At 42.7% G+C, this 21,801-nt stretch overlaps 1 protein-coding gene across 1 annotated transcript in view; it reads right to left on the bottom strand.

Moving 5' to 3' along the window:
- SORCS3 (sortilin related VPS10 domain containing receptor 3) overlaps positions 1 to 21,801 on the bottom strand; it is a 682,071-nt gene that overhangs the window by 161,788 nt on the left and 498,482 nt on the right. Inside the window, exons 6-7 of the mRNA XM_075534344.1 lie at positions 19,237 to 19,301; positions 3,897 to 4,015 (exon numbers count right to left, since the gene is read on the bottom strand). Of these exons, the coding sequence (XP_075390459.1) occupies positions 3,897 to 4,015; positions 19,237 to 19,301 (184 nt within the window). The remainder of the gene's footprint in view (positions 1 to 3,896; positions 4,016 to 19,236; positions 19,302 to 21,801) is intronic.

Raw genomic sequence — 21,801 nt, 5'->3', positions numbered from 1 at the left:
TCATATCATTATGAATGAGGGTGAGTGCAGAGTGGGGACTCGAAAGTCCATCTGTAGGCAACTGGACATTCCCTTACAGAAGGGTCCTGGGGAAGAGATGAGCCAGTCAGGGTGAAGTGTAGCAACGATGAAACATACAACTTTCCTCTAGTTCTTTAATGCTTCCTCCTTCCCACTATCATGATCCCAATTCTACCTTACAAATGTGGCTAGACCAGAGGATGTACACTGGTACAGATAGGAACTGGAAACACAGGGAATCCAGGACAGATGAACCCCTCAGGACCAGTGGCGAGAATGGCGATACCAGGAGGGTAGAGGGAAGGTGAGGGAGAAAGAAGGAACAGATTACAAGGATCTGCATATAACCTCCTCCCTGGGGTATGGACAGTGGAGAAGTGGGTGAAGGGAGACATCAGACATTGTAAGATATGACAAAATAATAATAATTTATAAATTATCTAGGGTTGATGGGAGAGGGGGAAGGCGGAGGGAGAGAAATGAGGATCGGGTAATAGGGGCTCATGTAGAAAGCAAATGTTTTGAGAATGATGAGGGAAACAAATGTACAAGGGTGCTTGACACAATGGATGTGTGTATGGATTGTGATAAGAGTTGTAAGAGCCCCCAATAGAATGATTTCATTAAAATAAATAACAATAAAAACAACCTTAACTTTAATAAAACATAAATTTAACCATTTATATCAAAAAGAAAAATACCTTTGATAAGCACTCAAAACTCAAACTCCCTGCCATCAATCTATGTGAATCCATAGGGACCCCAATAGGGCAGGGTAGAATTACCCCCGTGAGTTTCTGAAACTAACTTTTTACACCAATAGAAATCCTGGTCTTTCTTCCTCAGAGCAGCTGGTGGTTTCAAACTGATGTCCTTTCAGATCTCAGCTCAACAGGTAACCACTATGCCACCAGTATTCCCCTTCTATAGGCACACATTCAAATGTATATCTCTAGTTTGGTTCTCTGACTACTATGCCTGACCTCCCATCAGGCCTGTCTAAGACCCAGTCTAATGGAAATAACAGCCCACCCCATATATCTCCATAAGACTCAAAGCCATGCAAGGCTTGGCACACCTGGCTCTTTGTCCCTTCTGACCATGCCTCCCTCGCCCTGACTGCTCAGTGAGAGAATGTGTAATCATAGAAGACGAGGTACATTATTTGAGATCTCCCCAAGTCACTCTGAAAAAAAGATAGCATGCTTTTTATACTCCCAATATTGACAAACTCTGCATAATTTTTATCCGTGACGCTTTTCATCATCTGTTATAGCTTGTGTTGCTCTTAGGGGTCCTTGCATCAGTTTCCAGTCATAGCGACCCTGTGTACAACAGAACAAACCACTGCCCCATCTGCCCTCCTCACCATTGTTCTTATATTTGAGCCAAGTGTTGCAGCCAGGGTGTCAATCCATCTAGTCCAGGGCCGCCACCTTTATCACTGCCCACAGGACCTTTCAATATTGCAACTCAAGGCTTGAGGTTCTTCTTTAGTTCTTTCAGTTCCAGATATGCTGAGTGTGTTCTTCCTATTTTGGTTTACTAACTCCGGGTCTTTGCACATTTCATTACAATACTGTACGCTGCCTTCTTCCCGAGCTGCCCTGTGGACATTTCTGCGCAGCTCTGTGACCTCATCATTTCTTCCACTTGATGTCGCAACTCTACAATCAAGAACATTTTCAGAGTCTCTTCTGACCTCCAATTTGATCTTTTCTTTCTTCCCTACCTTGTTAATGTCCCTTCGTTTTCTTCAGGAATGATGTTCCTGGTGTCACCCCAAAGCTCTTCAGGTCTTCTTGTCATTAAAGTCGATGCTGCAAATCTGTTCTTAAAATATAGTGTAGCTCTTGTGGACTTTTTAGATTTTCTTCCGCTTCAACCTGAACAGACATATGAGCGGTTGCTGGGCTCTTCTCTTTCATGGCAGCTCTGGCCTGGGTTTAGCTGATGACATTGAGCTTCTCCATAGTCTTTTCCCACTGTGGAAGTAAATTTGATTTTTGTGTATTACATCTGGAAAAGCCCATGTGTATTGTAGCCTTTTGTGCCATTCCAAAACGATATTTGCATTGAATAAACCATGTGGTCATGTGATCTCCAACTTCATTTCAATGATGAAGATTATATTTACCAACTAATGTTCCTTCCTCTTTGTTTCCAATTTTTGGAATTTATTCCAATCACAAATAATTATTCATGCATCTTTTTGCATTTCGATCCGTTGGAAATCATTGGTAGAATTCTTTAGTTTAATCATCACTTGCTTTAGTGGTTGGTGCTTAAATATGAATAATAATTCTACACTTGATCTTAGCCAAAAGGCCGAGACACGATTGAATAATAATTCTATTGACGGGATTTCCTTCTATTCAGATAGGCATTATGCTATCACAGACATATACTACCGTTGTTATTGCCCTAGCATATATCTTATAGATGGATACATAAATGACAATAGGTGGTAGATAAGATGGTGGAGAGCAAACACTTGTGTAACTCTAGGCTTCAAGCACGGTATTAGTGTTTTACAGGAAGCATGAATTAATATACTCCTCACAGCAATCCATGGTACAGGTACTACATCGGTCCCTTTTTCTATGAGAAATTCAAATTAGACATACACATAGCTCAGCAGGCTGTGTCTAAATAAACACTGGCAATTGGGCCCCGAATGCTGAGTTCTCAAGCACACACTAAGCAGTCTTTCATTTCTGTGTATATGTGGCCATGTGCTCATATATCATACACATGCACATTTTCCCCTTGTGAACAAGAGTATGAGTTCCACTAAGAGGCTGTTGGTTGTGTCCTTATCTTGTTCCTCAGCACCCAAAACATCAGGCCTTAAGCACATATAAATACACTAGCCAATTAATAAAGCTTTGTTGAAAAAATGGACTTCATATCCCTTTCAAATAATAGAAAAATCAATGCTGACTGAAGGAGAGGCTTCTGTTTTCTTCTAGAACAATAAATAAATGTTTCCCCAAAAATCCTAGATATGTGCCTACAAGAGTTATAAGACACATTATCAACACAAGGAGAATATGGAAACAGTTGCAAACATGTTTAATTCAAAACCACGTTTTTATCAAAAATTTTGCAGTGGGCATCATTCATATGGTATTCACATTAACAAAAGAGCAATCAGATTGGTACACTCACAAATTAACCCTCTGCTCTGACTTTAAGTTAAAAAGAGATCCGCAGGGCTTGGTCTGTAACTATAACCAGAGGAAAGTGATGACACACTGGAGAAATGACCACAGTGAGGGACATTAGCAGAGGCTGTGGATGGACTTAACCTGTTGACATAGACCTATATCCAGGTTTCTCTCTTGGGTGACCAGGTGCGATGTAGAACCACCAGTAGTGTCAGCTCAAGGACAATCTGTTGATTCCAGTTTACCTGTGCAACATCTATGCTAAAAAGTTGAGGTATAGCTGTCTACAGTCTCTGGGAGAAGCTCTAACTCATTGATTTAATGGGGTGGTGCTTAGAGCCATGGAATCACCAAGGCAATGAGTATGAAATACAAAAAGGAAGGCCAAGAACAGTTTTATGTACAGTGTCTTACGCGTGCTCAATTAATTCTTGTGAGTCAGAGAATGGTAGTGTCTTTGACCTGCCAAGTCCTGAGAGGGAGAAGGGAAACCTGTGATCCTGGACTGTGATTGAATTGAGAAACAGAAATCTTTCAAGCCATGTGGATGTCCTACCACAGAAGTTAGGGGCCCAGAGAGAATGAGGGCCATTGCCATTAGCTCCTCATTCCCTTCCACCTGAGGGGACACATCCTTGTTTCCCTGATAGGCAGCTCTCACTTCCCCTCACTCTCTCTATCACGGATGGGCCTTTCTGAACTTACCTGAATGAAGATATATTCATCCTGCACAACCAGGGAGCTGATGTCAATGGAACGAACAAAGGGCCCACTGCGAGTCGTCTCGGAGCATTCCTGGATTCTGCAGGTAAGGTAGTGAGCATCTGAAATGGGACCACAATGGGGCACTTAGACACAGAGGGGAGATGACAAGTATAGCTCTCAGCAGCATGTACAGCTCCACATCAACGGGAACCAATGAAGTAACTGAAAGCAACACTAAGCTTTCATTCCATAGCCTACAAAATTATTAACAATTACAAAGAATGGCACTATCCAGTTTAGGCAAAGGGGAAAGGAGAGAATTAATTTAACATCTCATTGGCAAAAAACAGTACATTGGTATAGCTTTTTAGAAGGAAGAAACTGGAATGTCTGTCAGAATTTTAAAAGTGCAGATTTTCCACCCAGCAATGCTCTTTCGAGGGAAATTTTCCAAAGAAATACCCTTGTTTTTCGCAAGGGCACAGATGTTCACTGTGACATTCTTCCAACAGTGAAACACTGGAAGCAGGCTAGACGTCCTGAATGAAGGACATGGACGACGTTTCAATGAACCAAGTACATTCACGGAGGAAGTTATGGTGGCACTGTTGAGTAAGCCATATTATACAGCAATTTTACAGTTACAAGAGTTAGGTAGATGTATGTGGGGTTCCCCCTCCAAAAAAAAAACAGTTAAAAAACAATGCTGGGCAGAGCTTTCATAGGCACATTTTTCCTACTAGGCGAGCATCGAGCAACTCACTCTGAGTCAGTGCACCCAGTGGCGTCACCTGGGAAGATTCTCTCGGGTCACAGTGAATTATTTATTTTTTTTGTAAAAGCAAGTGCACTTGAATCTCATTTTATGTGATGACTGTGAAATTTTGGCTTTTGGCTGTGAAATTTTGCTTCCTGCTTGGGGAAAATGCCATCAAAACCGTTGTGATGTTGAACACAGCTTACAAGGACAGAGCTATGGGAAGAAGTCAAGTGTACAAGTGGTTTTCTCCTTTCAAAAGGGTGAAATGACAATTGATGACAAATCTCATTCTGGACGTCTGTCAATTTCCTGAACAGACGAAAATGTTGACAAAATTAGTTCACTTGTGCTTGAGGACCAATGACCGACTGTTGAAGAGATGGGGAAGGTATCTGGACTGTCTTGGAGCTTGGTTCAGCGAACTTTAGTGGAAGATTTGGGAATGAGAAGAGGTCACTGTGAAATTTGTGCCTCGGATTCTGACTGGCCAGGAGAAAGAGCTTCAAATGGAAACATGCCTTGCTTTGAAAGAACAGCTCTGAAGTGACCCAGACCTTTTTTTCCAAGGTCGTTACTCGAGACGAGATGCGGTGCTATTCTTGCGATCCTGAAAGCAAACATCAATTAAGCCAGAAGTTGCCATTGTCAACTCACCCCAAAATTCAAAGATCAAGACAATGATCATTTGTTTTTTTGATGTGAGGGAGGAAATGCATTTGGAGTTTGCTCCACCAGGTCAGACTACGGTTTCTACCTAAAGGTTCTGAAAAGATAGCATAACAAGGTGCGACAAAAAAGGCCTGATCTGTGGCAGATGGGGGACTGCTTTTGCCACCACAACAATGCACCTGCTCACGCAGCCACCTCAGTGCACCGGTTTGGGGCAGAAACCAGCATGCCTCTCTTGCCTCATGCACCTTACTTCCCTGACCTCGCTCCTGGTGACTCCCTTTTGTTTCTGTGAATGCGGAGGGACAAGGAAGGACAGCGACTTGATGACTTAGAGGAGGCGAAGAAAAAAACGAGGGAAGAGCTGTCATCCATCCAAATTGATGAGTTGAAAAATGTTTCCAAGTATGGAATCACAGTTTTGAGAAATGTATTTAGTGTAATGGAGAGTGGGTGATAAGGTTGTTTTGTAAAAAAAAAATTTAAATGCATAGCTTTGGGGAAAAATCTGGCTTTTCTGGGGGGTACCCTGTCCTATGCAGCAACATGGTGATTTACCCAAGATGCTTTGTACTGAAACTTAAATCATATATTATTTAATGCTTTAATCTGTTTCCATAAAGATAACAACAGCCTAGGGAACCCTATGAAGCAGTTCTATTCTGCGCAGTAGGGTCATTTTTAGTCAGAATGAGTTGAAAGCACATAATCACACAGTGACAGGTATCCCTACATGGTGAGAACTGCAAACAAGCGTGACTGCTAACCAGAACGTTAAAGGGTCTGGTCTATTCAGAAGTCCCTCCAAAGAAGGGTCTGGTGATCTGCTTTAGAAACAACTGCAACTGATAATCCTGTCAAGCACAATTCTATTCCAACACATGAGATCATGACTGAGTCAGGATCAACTCCCTGGAGACTAGTTACATAGCCAGATTGGCAAAGGCCAGGCCTCATGTAAGGTGGAAAGCTGTCAGAGAAGGAAAATGCAAATATTTTTTCATTAAAGCAAATGATTGAAAGGTCGGAAGAGTGTGTCAAAGGCAGAAGCCTTGGAAACTTAGACAAGCCCTGCGATCTGACCAAGTCCCAGCCTTTGCAGTTTCACTAGAGTGTGATTCCGTTTAGATGGAAATTAAACCTTGCTTTTGCAAATATATAGATTTATGTTATAGAGGCACAGGGAATACGGTTTAAAAATGCACATTAAAAGGTAGCCATGCCTTTGGGAACTGGAGGGGACTGTGGGAACAGGAGTAAAGTGGGGCATTTGGTTTTCAAATTGTATCCACTCCTCATTTCTCAGTTACCTCCTAACCAAACATTTTGTATTTATGACCATAGCGAAAAAAAAATCGACTGCTATGTTTCACATGAATGATGTTTGTATGACAGCAATGGACGCTGAGGTGTGTGGCAAAAGTAACGCTGTCTCTGAGAATTGCGGTTATATGTCAACTTGGGTAGGCCAGGATTCTCAGGGGTGTGGCAATTATGTAATGATGCAATTTAATGGTTATGTAACCGTGCAATTTGAACGTTGTGTAACATTGTAATTTGGCAATTATGAATCAACATAATTAGGCAGTTATGTAAGGATGTTGTTATTTTCTATTGTGCAATCTGATCTGGTCATCCTCCATTTTTGAATAACACTGATTTTCACATAATGACCTTCTCTTTGGAACCTAACTCTGTATATAAGAAGGGGCTTCAAACCTCTCATGGGTCTTCACTGCATTTCCAACAAGATTGTATTTATTCACCTGTTGTATAATTTTTAAAGTCATTTTTAAAGGCTTCACCACCTAAAACCTCCTCATATACTCTCACCGAAAAACTTGGCCGCAACCATAGCTGAGTGGAGAATCTTAGACTTGGAAAGGTCTTCTGATTCTGTTGCAGGCTGGCCCCCCAAAAAGACTATCTCTGCTGGGAAATGCTCCACCAAGCCAACTTATCTCTATTTTTAATAAAGTCGATTTGCTTTGCTAACCACAAGCTAAACATGCCCAACTTCGATTCTCAGTGCACAGTCAGATCATCTGCCCGCCAACTCAAACCCTGCCGCTTGTCTTTCTTCTGTATCCCACAGAATTGGGTTCTAAACCTTAAAGATTCCATCTCAGTTTCTCTTCTTTTCTGCCATATGACCAGCCACAAGCCCACTCGAGCCCTTCTCGTCTGCCTGGCTGGTGTCTATTTCACAACTAGTGTTTGTATAGAGCAGTGGTTTTCAACGTTCCTAATGCCGCGACCCTTTAATACAGTTCATGTTGTGGTGACCCCTCCCAACCATAAAATTATTTTCATTGTTACTTCATAGCTGTCATTTTGCTACTGTTAAGAATTGGGTGGCCTCTGTGAAAGGGTTGCTCAATCCCCCAAAGCGTTGTCACCCACAGGTGGAGAACACTGATATGGATGATAGATTGAACTGAGGCAGCTCTGGGACAGAATAAGAACCAAAATACCAACCCCACCTGCCATCAAGTCGACTCCAACCCCTGGCATCCCTCTAGGACAAGGAAGAATCGCCCCATGGGTTTCGGACACAGTAACTCTTGACAGGAGTAGAAAGCCTCATCTTTCTCCTGCAGAGCGGCTGGTGGTTTCAAACTGCTGAGCGTGAGGTTAGCAGCTCAGCTATAATGCCATCAGGACTCATCTCTGTCTGGAGCACGCAAAAAGGACTAAGTCCAGAGACATGTCATATGCTGAATTCATACATCTATTCATCAGAGGTAACCAACCTTGTAACTACCGTACTCTAACTTATCTCAAAGCATATACAGTCATACATCAGGCAGACATCATAGGCGGCTTTCCTTACTGGTGGATGGCTCAGAGTGACGAGGTGTCCCCTCTGCATTGAAGGAGCTCTGAGACTCGTCTGCCACCGGGAGGGTTTTGATACATTAAGGCAAACAAATTTGTTTACATAGCTAACCTCTTCCGGTTGTTTCGATAAGTGTTGCCGGTGGGCATCTGAAGCTTGTTTACTTGCACAAACAACATGGCTAAGCACGTATCTTCGGTTACTTTCAATATGGAGTTTCTTTTGCTCATGTCAATCTCCAAAAGCCAAGGCTGGATGAATCTCTCCTGCCTCAAAACCACCAACAGTCCCCAGTGCCCTAGGACAAACCCCGAATGTCTTATTATAGGGCAGAAGGCCTTTTACAACTAGTCTGCTTAACTCGCCTACTAAGGGACCAGACAAATACTGCACAGTCATGAAAGGAGACAGAGGTAAAATGATGAATTGTGCTTTGCAAGTGGCCTTGGTACCAGGTGATCCTGAAGAATGGTGAGGTCGACACTGAAATGGAGAGCATTTGCCTCGTTAAGGGCAGCCTCTCCCTGGACACTCAGAATGAAGACATTCTGAGGTTGTCGAAAAAATTTTTAAAATATCAATTTTGCAAATGTAAATTTCTGAATATATATATATATATATATATATATCAGCTAATTCAAAAGTATCTACATGGCGCAAGCCTAACAAAACAAATCTATCAAACACATAAGACCCAGGATTCGCTTCTTCCCAATTATTTGCTTTGTAATTAAGAATTTAGTCTCTATCCTACCTTTGCCAGGGAAGGACAGTCCTGCTTAACTTGATTCCCAAGCCTAGCTGCTGCTAACCCGTCTCTAAGTCCTGCCATTATTTTCCTTCTCCATTATCATTGTTCACAAAGAAAGCTAAGAGTGCTGGACTCTCGACTTCTGCTGAGAAGAGAGGGAAAGCAGGAAAGCTAGGATGAATTTTGGAGTCCATTCGCTGCCCACTGTTAATATTCTTCGTCCAGCACAGCCTTCAAATTTGCTCTCAGAATAAAGCACTCAAAAACAACAGAAAGCTGTAGCAAATAGATGCAAAGCGTTGACATGACAACCTGCTTCCTCCTTGTCCGTGAATGTCATGTCGCTGAAAGACAACCCTTTTCTGGTCGTCAGCGGGCATCTGCATACACCCTCCGCAGGCGCACCGTTTCTGCTGCAGATGGACTATTTTGCCAATTGGAATAAACTCGGTCGGCAGCAGTGGGGCTTTTTGTTTTAATGCCCACCCTCTGATTTCAAAAGGAATTTTGAGTATTCAAGGCCACCACAGACAAAATCAAATGCTACCCAAACCTTGGGCTGTAGCAGGTGAAATTTTGAGCCAATATTGTTCTGCTTCTTAGCTTTCCCCTTGCTTGACACTAATTTAACAGGAAGGCTACAGTAAAATAAGTTTTTGAAATTCATTGGTAATTTTGGGGGATTGAAGTCTTAGGGTGGAGTCATACTTTGGAAGACCCAAAGCTTTTATTTTTCAATACACAGACTGGACAGCAAGTAGGTGATAGAATGCTCACTGCCTGTTGTGAACCCAAAGTGAGAGACAGGGAGAGAGTAAATCATCGGGTCGGCCTGGCAGAAGTGACTGAGAGCTGTGGGCAGCTGTTGGTATCCAAGGTAGGTGGGGGACACCACCTGGCTCAAGCCTCATATTTGGACCCCGGGTATTCCCATTAATTCTATGATGTAACTAAAAAGAGACATTAAACCTACCATCTCAAATTGTCAAATAGGTTCTCACGTGTGAATTTCATTAATACCAGGTGGCTGATAAAACGAAAATTGAGCATGCTTTCATATTTGAGAGAATGGCCTTTAGATCTAGAAAGTACTGTGTTAAAATCCCAGTACTTACAGGATGGTTACCTGGTGATGCATTGTGTTACTTGTTGAGCTGCCAACTGCAAGGTCAGCGGTTCAAAATCATCAGCTACTCCACAGGAGAAAAATGAGGCTTTCTACACCCATAACGATTTCCAGTCTTAGGAAGACAGAGAACAGTTCTTCTTTGTCCAGAGGGTCCCTATTAGTCAGGACTGACTCCAGGGAGTGAGTTTTTGTTTGCTGGTTGATTGCTCTAGGGTAAGAAGTGGTAACACAGCATTTTTTCCTCTTTGAGGTGCAGGTATTCAGTATTTGCTTCTGAATATTATCAGGATAAAATACAATTCTGCATGGATTATTAGGATGGTGAGTGACTGGGTAATTTCTGGGCTGTTATACACAGGGTTCTGTTGAATCAACTCAACAGCACCTAACAGCAATATAACAAGCACAGTAGTGGGTACATTTTATAAGATCAATAAGTGTTCCCTATGTTTTATCACGAAAACAAAAGGAAGGAGATTTAACTCCTGGCACCCCTCATGTGGTTGGGTGCTGTCAATTGGTTTCAACTCATATCGACCCTATGCACAACAGAACAAATCATTGCCCAGTCCCGTCTCATCCTCACAATTGCTTTCATGTCCAAGCCCATTGTTACATCCGCTGTGTCAATCCATCTTATGAAGGATCTTCCTCTTTTCAACTGTCCCGCTGATTACCAAACATGATGTCCTTCCCCAGGGACTGGTCTCCTGATAACTTGTTCAAAGCATATGAGATTATGTCTCACCATCCTTGCCTCTAAGATGCATTCCGGCTTTACTTCTTTCAAGACATATGTGTTGGCAATCCATAATATTTTTAATATCCTTCCCCACTACATAATTCAGCGTGTGGATTCTTCTTTGGTCTTCCTTTCAAGTTTGGTGTCCAACTTTCACATACATATGAGGCAATTGAAAATACCTTGGCTTGGGTCAGGCCCCTCTTAGTACTCAAAGTAACATCCATGTTGCCCAGCACTTTAAAGAGGTCTTGTGCCGCAGAATGACCCAATTGATACATCCTTGGATCTCTTGACAGCTGTTTTCACGAGCATTGATTGCGGATCCAAGTAAGACCAAATCATTGACAACTTCAATTTTCCCTCCATTTATCATGATGTTACCTGTTGGTCTAGTTGTGGGGACTGTGGTCTTCTTTACATTGAGTAGGTAACCCACACTGAAGGCTGCAATTCTTGATCTGCATCACCAAGTGCTTCAAGTCCTCCTCACTTTCAGCAAGCGTAGTGTGTCATCTACAAATCAAAGATGGTTCACAGTCTTCTTCCCATCCTGATGCTACCTTCTCTTCATGCAATCCAGCTCTCTAATTATTTGCTCAGTATACAGACTAAGTATGGTGAAAAGATGCAACTTTGGCACACACCCTTCATGATTTTAAACCATGCAGTATTCCCTTTTTACTGTTTGCACAATTGCCTCGTGATCCATGTACAAGTTCTCCATGAGCACAATGAAGTGTTCTGGGATTCCCATTATCCTCAAGGTTACCCATACTTTTTCATGATTCACATGGTGGAATGTCTTTGCATAATCAATTAACGCAAGTAAACATCTTTCTGGTATTCTCTGCTTTTAGCCAAGATCTGTGTGACATCAACGATGGTATCCTTTGTTCCACATCCTCTTCTGAATCTGGCCTGAACCTCTGGCAGCTCCCTGTCCATATACTGTTGAAATTGTTCTTGGATGATATTCATCTTTACTTGCATGCAATATCAATGCAATTGTTTTATACTTTGAGCATTCTGTTTGGTCACCATTCTTCGGAGTGGGTAAAAATATGGCTTTCTTCCAGTCCGTTGGTCAAATTCTGGCTTAGATAAGGGAGTGCTTCCATTACTTCATCAGTGTTATGGAACATTTCTGTTGCTAGTCTATCAAGTCCTGGATCTTTGTTTTCAGTTAAACTTGAAATTCTTCCTCAGCATCATTGGTTCTTGCTCATATGCTACCTCTTAAAATGGTGGGATGTGGAGTAACTTTTATTTTTTTTATAATGACTGTATTATTTCTATCTTCTTTTGATGATTCCTACATCATTCAATATTTTGCCCAGATGAGTTTTCAATATTGTAACTCGAGCTGTGATTTATTTTCTTTAATTAAAGTTAGTCTGAGTGTGTTCTTCCTTTTCAGTTTTCTAACTCTAGATCTTTGCACATTTCACTATATCACTTTGATTCTCAAGGTGTCCTTTAAATTTTTTTTCTCTTTAATATCATCATTTCTTCCATTTGCTTTAGCTACTCTGCAATTAAGAGCAAGTTTCAGAGTTTCTTCTGACATCCACTTTGATCTTTTCTTTCTTTCCCATCTTTTTAATGACCTTTCCCTTTCCTCATGAAAGATGTTCTTGATCTTTCAAGATCATCAGATCTTTGGTCATTAGTGTTCACTGAAGTAAATCTCCTTGAAATGTTCTTGAAATTCAGGTCGGATAGACGGAAGGTTGTAGTTCATTTCTCATGGACGTGTTTTATTGTTGTTCAGCTTCCACCTGAACATATGTATGTGCAATTGGTGGTTTATTCTACAGTGGGTCGATGGACTAGTTTTAGCTTTACTATTGAGCAATGTTCCTCTTAAAGTCATTTAATAAGAATCAATGTCTGTTTGAGGCCAGTGTGGGTTCAGTGGCAGAATGCTCAGCTTCAATGTGGGAGAGCTGGTTTAGTTCCCTACCTCATGCATAACCCACACTCCTGTATCAGAAGAGGCTTGACTGCTAATATGACATACAAAAGATTTCAGTGGAGTTCCAAGACTAAGATGGATTATAGGAAATGCCTGGTGATTTACTTCTTTTAAAATGGCTAATTCAACCTTATGGATAAAAATACAGGGGCACCCTAGGGGCTTCAGCTTTGTATAGGGTTCCCATGAGTTGGTGGCTGCTTCAGTAACAGCCAGCAATGACAATGATCAATTTTATTTTGGTGAATCAAAAGGCATTAATATCACAAGCCCTATTAATAAAGTTTAAGGAGTCTTGGTGGCACTATGGGTTAGGCACTGGGGTACTAATCACAAAGGGAACAGTTCATACTGAGCAGTGCTCCTGGGAAAAAGATGAGGGTTTCTGCTTTTATAAAGACTTACCATTTCAGAAACCCTATACAGAGTTGCTATGGGTTGGAATAGGCTCAATGGCAATAGTTTTATGAGTAAACTCAACTGGTGGCACAGATGTTAAATTCTCAGCTACTAACTGAACAGTTGATGGTTTCAATCCACCAGCCACTCCAATGGAGAAAGATAGTAGCCACTTCCATGAAGATTACAGTCTCTGGTACCCAATGGGCGGGCAGCTCTACTTTGCCCTATAGGGTTAGTAGGAGTCAGAGTTGACTTGGTGGCAATGAACATCTGGCAAAGTCATGTTCTGGATTTATAATATGCTTATTTTCTTGAAGGGCAAGTGGAGCTCAGGAAAGCAAAAGGGTGTTCCCAAGTCAGAATAATCAAGGGGGTTTCAAGATGGAGCAAGTATTTGAGTTCAGTCGAGGCTAGGCAGGGAACTGTGATGAGAATTCCCATCCCAGGAAGTACAGTGACACGTGGCCTTTTACGGAGGCAAAGTTCATGGTAAACACTACACAATCACATGCTGACTAGCTCCTTCAGTTAATCCTTTCTTTCATCTCCATTGAAAACGCCGCGATGAAAACCTAGAAAGACTAAAGAGGATCTCTGCAGCAAAACCAGTCCGAGCACTCCCACACACATGAGGATCACACTGATGAATGCATTCCAAGCTGTACGATGTCTTTCCAATGGAGATCTAAGAGCTGGTACAGTCACTGCTTCATGTACAAAAATGAAAAACCAAAGGCTGTGCGCCTTGTGTGCTGAAGAGAAGGGTCTTCTGGGTAACCTTGGAAACACCTGGCGCTGTTTCAACTGAGCTCCATCCCCTGGAGGACAATGTCATCTCCCACATAGGGCCCAGCATCTGTGCCTGCTCTCCCTACAGATGTTGGCTCAAGGATCTCCTGTACTGGGCAGCTGTGAGAAGGGGCAGCCCCAGAGCGATTCACTTTTCCTTACGTTCAGTTAAGACTCACACAGAAGACTGTCGGGCCAGGAAGCAGAGAGCATAAGCAATAGTTCCTGCCCTCAAAAGATGCTCAGGTAATAAGAGAGGCACCTGTACTAGCATTGAAGGCCATTCAGCTGAGGAATGTGGAAGGAGAGACCTCACACTGGTGCCTCCTATCTTTCCCAGGGATGCGTTTCTGCCTGGAGTTCCCAGGGGTCAGGGAGTCCGTGTATAACTTTTTCCATTCAGCAAGGCTAGTTTATCATCCATATCACCAAACTCTACCCTCCACCTTGGCCTTTCCTCTCTCCACCACACTGTCCCAAATGGTCACCTCTCCCGGGCAGGAAGGCTTTTGTACTCATCATTCTTTCCTCGAGCTGCCTTTCGAAGGCCTCTCCGTAAGCGATAGTTAAATTGAATTAGATTGCATTAAAAGCCTACACATTTTTGTTATGTTGAATTATACTGTGACTTGTGATTATGTTTTGCCTTTGAGATTATTAAATATTCAAACTATCCTATTTGTCATGCTTCTTGCCACTGCAAGGGGGGGGGGAAGAAAGGAAAAACGTCCCCAGATTCACTCAACTTCTATCCCTTTGGGTAATATACAGATTGTCAGAAATTGGAAAACTAAATTAAAATTGTGAACAAAAGGCAAATTCAGCTCTTCAGGTTTTGTCTTAGAGAAATACCCAGGAGCTATTTATTATAAATAACAGCATTAACTTTCAAATGCAAATAAGTAAACCAAGCAGATTTCAGGAAACTCTGAAGCTGTTTAATGTCCATATGGCTCTCTCTCTTTGTTAGGGGGCAGGGGGGGCGGGGGGGGAGGGGGTTCACTGAGCTGCAGGCCGAGAGCAGGACCAATGGAAGAGATATGTGCACAAATCCCTAAACAGCACCTGAGGCAGGCTGCCCTTGTGGTTGTGTGTCACCAAGTCAATTCTGACTCTTTATAGGACCTTATTGGACAGAGGAGCACTGCCCCAGTGGGATCCCAGGCTGTAATCTTTATGGAATCAGACTGCCACGTCTTTCGTCAATTGTGTGGCCGGTGGGTTGGAACCACTGATTCTCTGATTAGCAACCAAGCACCTAAGCACCCTCCTACCAGCACACCCTACTTGTGGTCTCCCAAAGGCAGCAAACCAACCCACTGACATGCAGTCGATTCCAACCCCTACTGCCCCTCTCGAGGATTCCCCAGGCTCCAAGTCTTCCTGAGAGCAAACAACTTCATCTTTCTTCCTCAAAGCGAGCTGATTGGGTTGGGACCGTTGACTTTTCAGTTAGCAGCCCAACATCCAGCCCACAGCACCACAGGTGCTAACATCAAACAAAATAGGTTAGTTTCCAATCCCACTTAGTGGATTTAGATTTTTTATGCGTGTGAAATGAACTCCCCACGGGAAAAGAATTCCAGCATCTTCTGCCTTCTAATAGCAGAACAGCAAATCTGGAAAATATATAGGTATTTAGAAATGATGGTGACAGTGACTATCAGGAATCTGGACATTCTAGTTGGGCTCTTTTCACTCATCACAACAAAGGAATGGACCCTGATTAGGAGAATGGCGATCCCATTGAGTGGGATTTCGGAGTGCTCCCTCTATCGGCTCATGTAGAAACCACATGCACTGATTGGTTTCATGCTTGAAACCACTCAATAAGACATGAGCTTTATCACCACCCCCATAGAAGCACAGAACAGCCTGTCTACGGCTCCACAGATCTAGAACATGTCTGAATTGAAACATGACTGAGGCAAATGGGATACTTGAGCCTCTGGTCCTAACTATCATGTACTGGACAATGTGGCTAAGAATCTGAGATTTAGAACAGGATCCACATCCTGGCTCCATCTCTAACACTAGTTGCCTTTGTGTTCATGCAAGTTTTTACACATTTCCAAGGAGAGTGGGGAGTGGGGCCTTTGTAAAGTAAAGCAATTTGAAAATCTCTCAGCTATCCTAACGTCTGGTTTAAAACAAATTTTTTTGGGGGGGGAACCTTTTATGAAACATAATCTTCTACCTGCAATACGTGAGGATTTAGTAAAAAAAAAAAAAAGTACTGATTTCTTTCTCTTTGAAGGTGGGAGTTGGGGAGAACCTTTTTAAAGATGTTCCTCCCCAGACACAGGTCAATCACAGGGTCTCAGTAAGAGGAAATTTTAATAAAATTGAAAACAGCATTGGTAGGAAAAATGCCAGGTAGCCTTTACCAAGTAATGTCCCCATCACAACAATTACCTGTTTGTTCTTTGAGGGCAGCAAGGATTGTCCTAGGAGAATTTCATTGAGCAAACCTTCCCCCTCCACCCTCCAGCCTGACCTTGTCCCTTTAGACTTCTTTGGGTTCCCTAAAGTCAAAGCTCATTTCAAATGAACAGTGGGTCCCCCGTGGATGCCCAACTGCCATTTTAATGGGTCTGAGTCCAAGTGCAGATGGAAATACTTAATGAGATGGACATACCGCGCTGCAGTAACTAGAGTGACCTGGATAGAACTATGGAGACCTAGACGGAAGATATGTCAAGAAGCAGTATCTTCACATTTTGGTATTTATGTTTAATAAGGGATTTAACAGCAATATATATATATATACACACAAATATATATATATATATAATTACTGACTCACATTTAAAGTAGATTTTATTGTATCCACTCTGAGAAGCCTTATACAAGTTTTTGTTTTGATTTGGTTTAACCAAACATGCGTCTTTAAAAATAATAAATTAAAAGCTACCATGTTACCTCAAACCCTAATCAAATAATAAATAAATAGATAGATGATAGATAGATTGATAGAAAAATAATAAGACCACTCTGAGCAGGTTTCACTGCAGAATCAAGACTAGGTTTGTTTAATCCCATAAAAAGTTAAAGTTTCTGAAACCCACAGGGGCAGTTCTGCCCTGTCCTATAGAGCCCCTATGAGTCAGAATCGGCTTAATGGTAGTACATTTTAGTTGAAAAGCAGCCCCGGTGACACAATGGCTAAAGCCCTTGACTGCCAGTCTAAAGATCAGTGGTTGTAACCCAAGATCCTGTCCATGGGCTAATGATGCGGCAGTCCAAAACCCCAAGCCCCACGGGATAAGTGGCACGTCGCCGTCTAGCGTTGCTATGAGTCGGTGCTGACTCGATGGCAGTGATGGAGATGTGGTGTGGTTCTGCTTACAATGAAGGCAGGGGACCTGAGTCTCCCTATCTGTTCTCTTTGGAGCCTCCTGTTGACTCTGAGGTGCTTAGAGAGATGCCAGAACGTTGTGTTGCATCATTTGAAAACCACACCCTAGTCAGCAAGCTTGTCAACAATTCCAGGTTCTTGAGGAGCTAATATTTTGGCCATCGAAGGCCTCTAGTTTCACCTGGAGACCTAATAGTCTCCTTGTATACCAACTCCATTTAATTACTGTTCACTACCCATGGTGCTCTGTTGAGAAGTGCTGAACTCTACCTTGGCTTATTACGGAAGTACTCCAACTTATTCATGAGGAATAACAATGGCATGGAGAAAAAGGAATGTTTGTTACGGGTCCCTGGAGCTAGAAACTCCAGGGATATTTAGATGTTTAAGGCCTCTTACCCGCTTCTAGTCACATGTACTCTAGAGTCTCCCGGTCTCCATCTGCCTTGTGCTCGAAATGTTCACCTTTGCAAAGCAGCCAGTGCCATTTTTGATGCCCTTAATGGTAACGGAACTGAAGTCTGCCTCATTACGCATTTTAATATACATCAAGTTTTTTATCCTCTTAAATATTTCTTGTATTTGTTCGTGTTTTCGGATTTGTAAAGCACTCGATGACGGATCACAGATTGACAGGTTTGCCCCAAGTCTGACAATTTCCAAAGAGCAGAGTTAATTTTCTGACTCCAACTTAGCATCCTGTCTGGATAGTCAGCTGCTTCTTAGCTGGGGGTGGGGTGGGGAGGGCATGGGGCATGTGTGACACAGAAAGGGGGCAGAGAGAGAGACAATCAGAAAGACAGACAGAAGGACAGACAGTGAAGAAGCAAGGCAGGCTCAGAGCAAGCTCAGGGACCTTCCAGAGAAAGGTAATTTCCAGAAAAGAATGAGGAACATGGATACAGGCTTCATGCTACTGTTAACCAAATGAACGTCTCTGAGACGTTTGAATTCTGCCAAGAGATGATTCCATATTTTTAAGTTTATCTGGAAGTCTGAATTCCAAATAAGTGGACAAAGAGTACACCAGAATGGAGATTCCTATTTTTTAAAAGGAATCCATTGACATTAGATTTGCTCCAAAGTGTCAGGGTATACGGTAATAATTTATCAGTCAAGTTCTATGTAAGAGATACCTGGCGGAGAACAATAAGAATATGAAATATTTGAAGCCCTGAGGTTCCACCATTAGACCACATGGCCTTGTTTGCATGCACAATGCAGCTCTTGCTCACCACAATATCGCCAGAGTCTTGAGTAAACACCTGGCACATGGGAGGCTATCTCCAAACATTTTCTGAATGGAAAATTCGACTGTTTTTAAAATAATTGCCTGGTTACTTATTTTGATAAATTAGTATATAACTAGGAGGCTTGGTAGCTCAGTGGTTACCCATTGGGTTGTGATCCATAAGGTTTGCAGTTCAAGACCTCTGTGGGAGAAAGACAGGCTTTCTCCTGTCCCAGTTGCTGTCTTGGAAACCCACAGGGGCAGTTCTACCTTATCCTATAGGGTCACTATGAGTCAGCATCAACTCAAGTGCTCAAGTTTAGTTCGGTGTGAGTATAAATCTGGTCCATTTTTCTATAAAATAGGAATTTCTTTAATTGGCCGTGGGAATGCAGGATACGATGATGAAATATGGAGAGTCTCTTCAAATTGGAGAGCAAGACATTACTAATAGGTGTTTCAAGCTTCCCACATTGACTCACATCCCCAGAAAATTCATTGCTGAGGTGAATCAATGAAACCTCTTATTTGGGAAGGAAGTCTCTCCCTTGCTCTGGGAAAGAGAATTGGGTATCTGGATATTGGAATTCAGGGCTTTCTGTCTTCCCACACGATTCAAATGCCAGTGAGGGTAAGAGAGAGACTTTGGCCGGTCTCTCTGGGCCTGGCTGGGAACCCCTGGTAGCACTCACATCCATCCGTTGTCCGCACCTCCATGTGCACCAGGTCCGCCTCCTTATCCAGTCCAGCCACCGACCTGGAGAAGCAAGGGAGAGACAGAGGCTCAGTGGCCACGGGGACGGTAGACAGCAAAGTGGGAAGAGTCACTGAGGACACATTGCTTGAAATCCACTTTCTAAAGAGAGATTCCTCTGAACTGGGTGGTTTGACAGAATATGGTCACTGGTGACCCCCCAATGGCAACTGCCGCAGGCACTATCACCGGTGATGGTTGTGAGGCCACAGTCCTGTAGTTATGTCGGTGAGGAGAGGGGGAAAAGAGTTCACCACAGCCAATGCTTGTCCAAATCCCTGCCCCCCGCCCCTTTCTTACCTCCGCACACTTCCATCTTTCTTCCCCTCCTCCGTCTTGTCAACTCCATGGCTTCCACTGCTTCCTCCCTTGTGCTTCCCAACTCAGAAGGGCTATTCCCATATCCACCACTGGGAGGCGGTGGTCTCCTCTAAGTTCTGGCTTTACGTCACTTTACCCTCCCAAGTCTGATCATTCCTAAGACTCTGCTTATGACCTTTATTTAAAAGCAGTCAAAACCTGCCCTTCTAAGGATGAAATTCTCCCTAAGTTTTGGATGAACAACCTTAAAGGCGGGTGTGTGCTCCATAGCTGGAAGAATGCTCAGAATCCCTGCAAATGAATCCCATGGGTCTGTTCACTTCCACAGGTGATATTGTGTCAGTTGGTTGTTGAATTAGCTATCTGAACCACAGGTAGACCCAGAAAGTGAACTGAAAGAGCCAATACAGGTATGCAGATATTCACGTATTAAAGATCACACAACCTGAACTCTTAGAAAGGGTCTCCCTCATAGTCTATTTACTCGTATGTTAAATATCACTCCAACGAGACTGGTTTCTGCTTTTCCAGTCTTCAATAGCTAAAGAGCAGCAACTTAGAAAGAGGAAGTAGAATTGAAATTGGCGAGACTTAACAGCAGATTACTAGAGAGAGAGAAAGAGAAATAGAAAATCTATAAAAGCGATCGAAGAACTCAAAATCCTTGGTCCACGCCGTAAATCCTCTTACTTCTCAACAGCCCAGAGGGCATGACCTCAACACAGCAGTATTCAGTGTTTGACATTAACACAAAGAAACTAAAGATACAGACAAAGGCTATCGCTATGCAAACAGAATGAGAAACAAAGAAACAGGCTAAGAGACTAGGGTTAAAGTGACATATTTTAGAAAAGACAGTACTAAAGACATTGATAAAACGATCACTTCCTTAAAGGAAAACTTAAGTTAACTAAAAAGTCCATTTATATAATATATTTCACCCCAAAACAGCTGAGCAAATTAGGTTCTACTCTAATGATATTTTCCCCTGATGATCATTAATATAATCTTTTCATTTTGATCACTGTATTGGATACTAACAACAGACTACAAAGGTAAGGAGGGCATTTATCAATACTCCTATTTGACTAAAAGGGAAAGTGAGGCATGGGAAAACTTTACCTAAGTTACCTAAGGTCATACAGAAAGCAGGTGAGAAATACACAGATGGCTTAACTAATCAAGAAGGAACATCCATTCTTCAAGGCTGGTCTCCTCTTCTTGAAGTAGCTTTCATATTCAATTTGCTCATTCTTTGTCAAGCTAGTTTTCAGTCCCACTAGCAGGGCCCTGTTGGCACGTTGGACATCCATATGCAAGGTCAGCAAATTGAAACCACCAGTAGAGGGAGAGAGATGAGCTTTCCACTCCCCAGAAAGTTGCAACCTTGGAAACTCACGCGGGCATCTCTAGCCTGTCCTATAGGGTCACGATGAGTCAGCGTTGATGCGGTGACTGTGGGTCTTCTGAGAGCAGCCCTTGGTCCTTTGTGAATGTGCCCTAGTGGCGATCCTGGGCAAGCTTTATACTGCTAGCCCGAAGGTCAGAGGTAAAGATCCTCCCTGTGTTTTGCACAAAGAAGCTGGTATTTTCAAGATTAGAGATGTCTCAACCTGATGTTCCTCCAGTCTCCCCCCACCCGCCACCCCTCATGCCACTGGCAGGTAGCATGAACTCAATCGAAGCCATAATAATTAAGCCTGACAGACAATTTTGTCGTAGAAGAAGCACAGCCAGAATGCTCCTTTGAGGCAGGCATGGTGAGATTTCGTCTCACATACTTTGCACATGTTCTCACGTGTTGTCAGGGGAGACTAGTCCCTGAGAAAAGCCATCAGGCTTGGTAAAGTAGAGGGTCAGTGGGGAAGAGGAAAACCTCTACAAACGAACTGCCCAGCGGCTGCATCAATGGGCTCGGCATAAAAACGATTGTGATCACAATGCAAAACCGGGCACTGGTGTACATATGGTTGCTGCGGGTTGGAACCGACTCTGTGACACTGTGTTAGGCAGGGTTCTCTAGAGAAACAAAGCCAGGACACAGTATTATATAATCATGATAAATAGATCGATCGATAGATAGATAGATTTATACACCAAGAAGGAGTATAACAACTAATTGGTCCACACAGAAGTAAAGACAGTTCAGCTCAACTCACTTCCATGGAACAGTTAATACACT

This window comes from Tenrec ecaudatus, chromosome 16 (assembly GCF_050624435.1).
Source record: "Tenrec ecaudatus isolate mTenEca1 chromosome 16, mTenEca1.hap1, whole genome shotgun sequence".
NCBI classification, from domain to species: Eukaryota; Metazoa; Chordata; class Mammalia; order Afrosoricida; family Tenrecidae; genus Tenrec; species Tenrec ecaudatus.
This window is presented reverse-complemented; position numbering and strand designations above follow the sequence as displayed.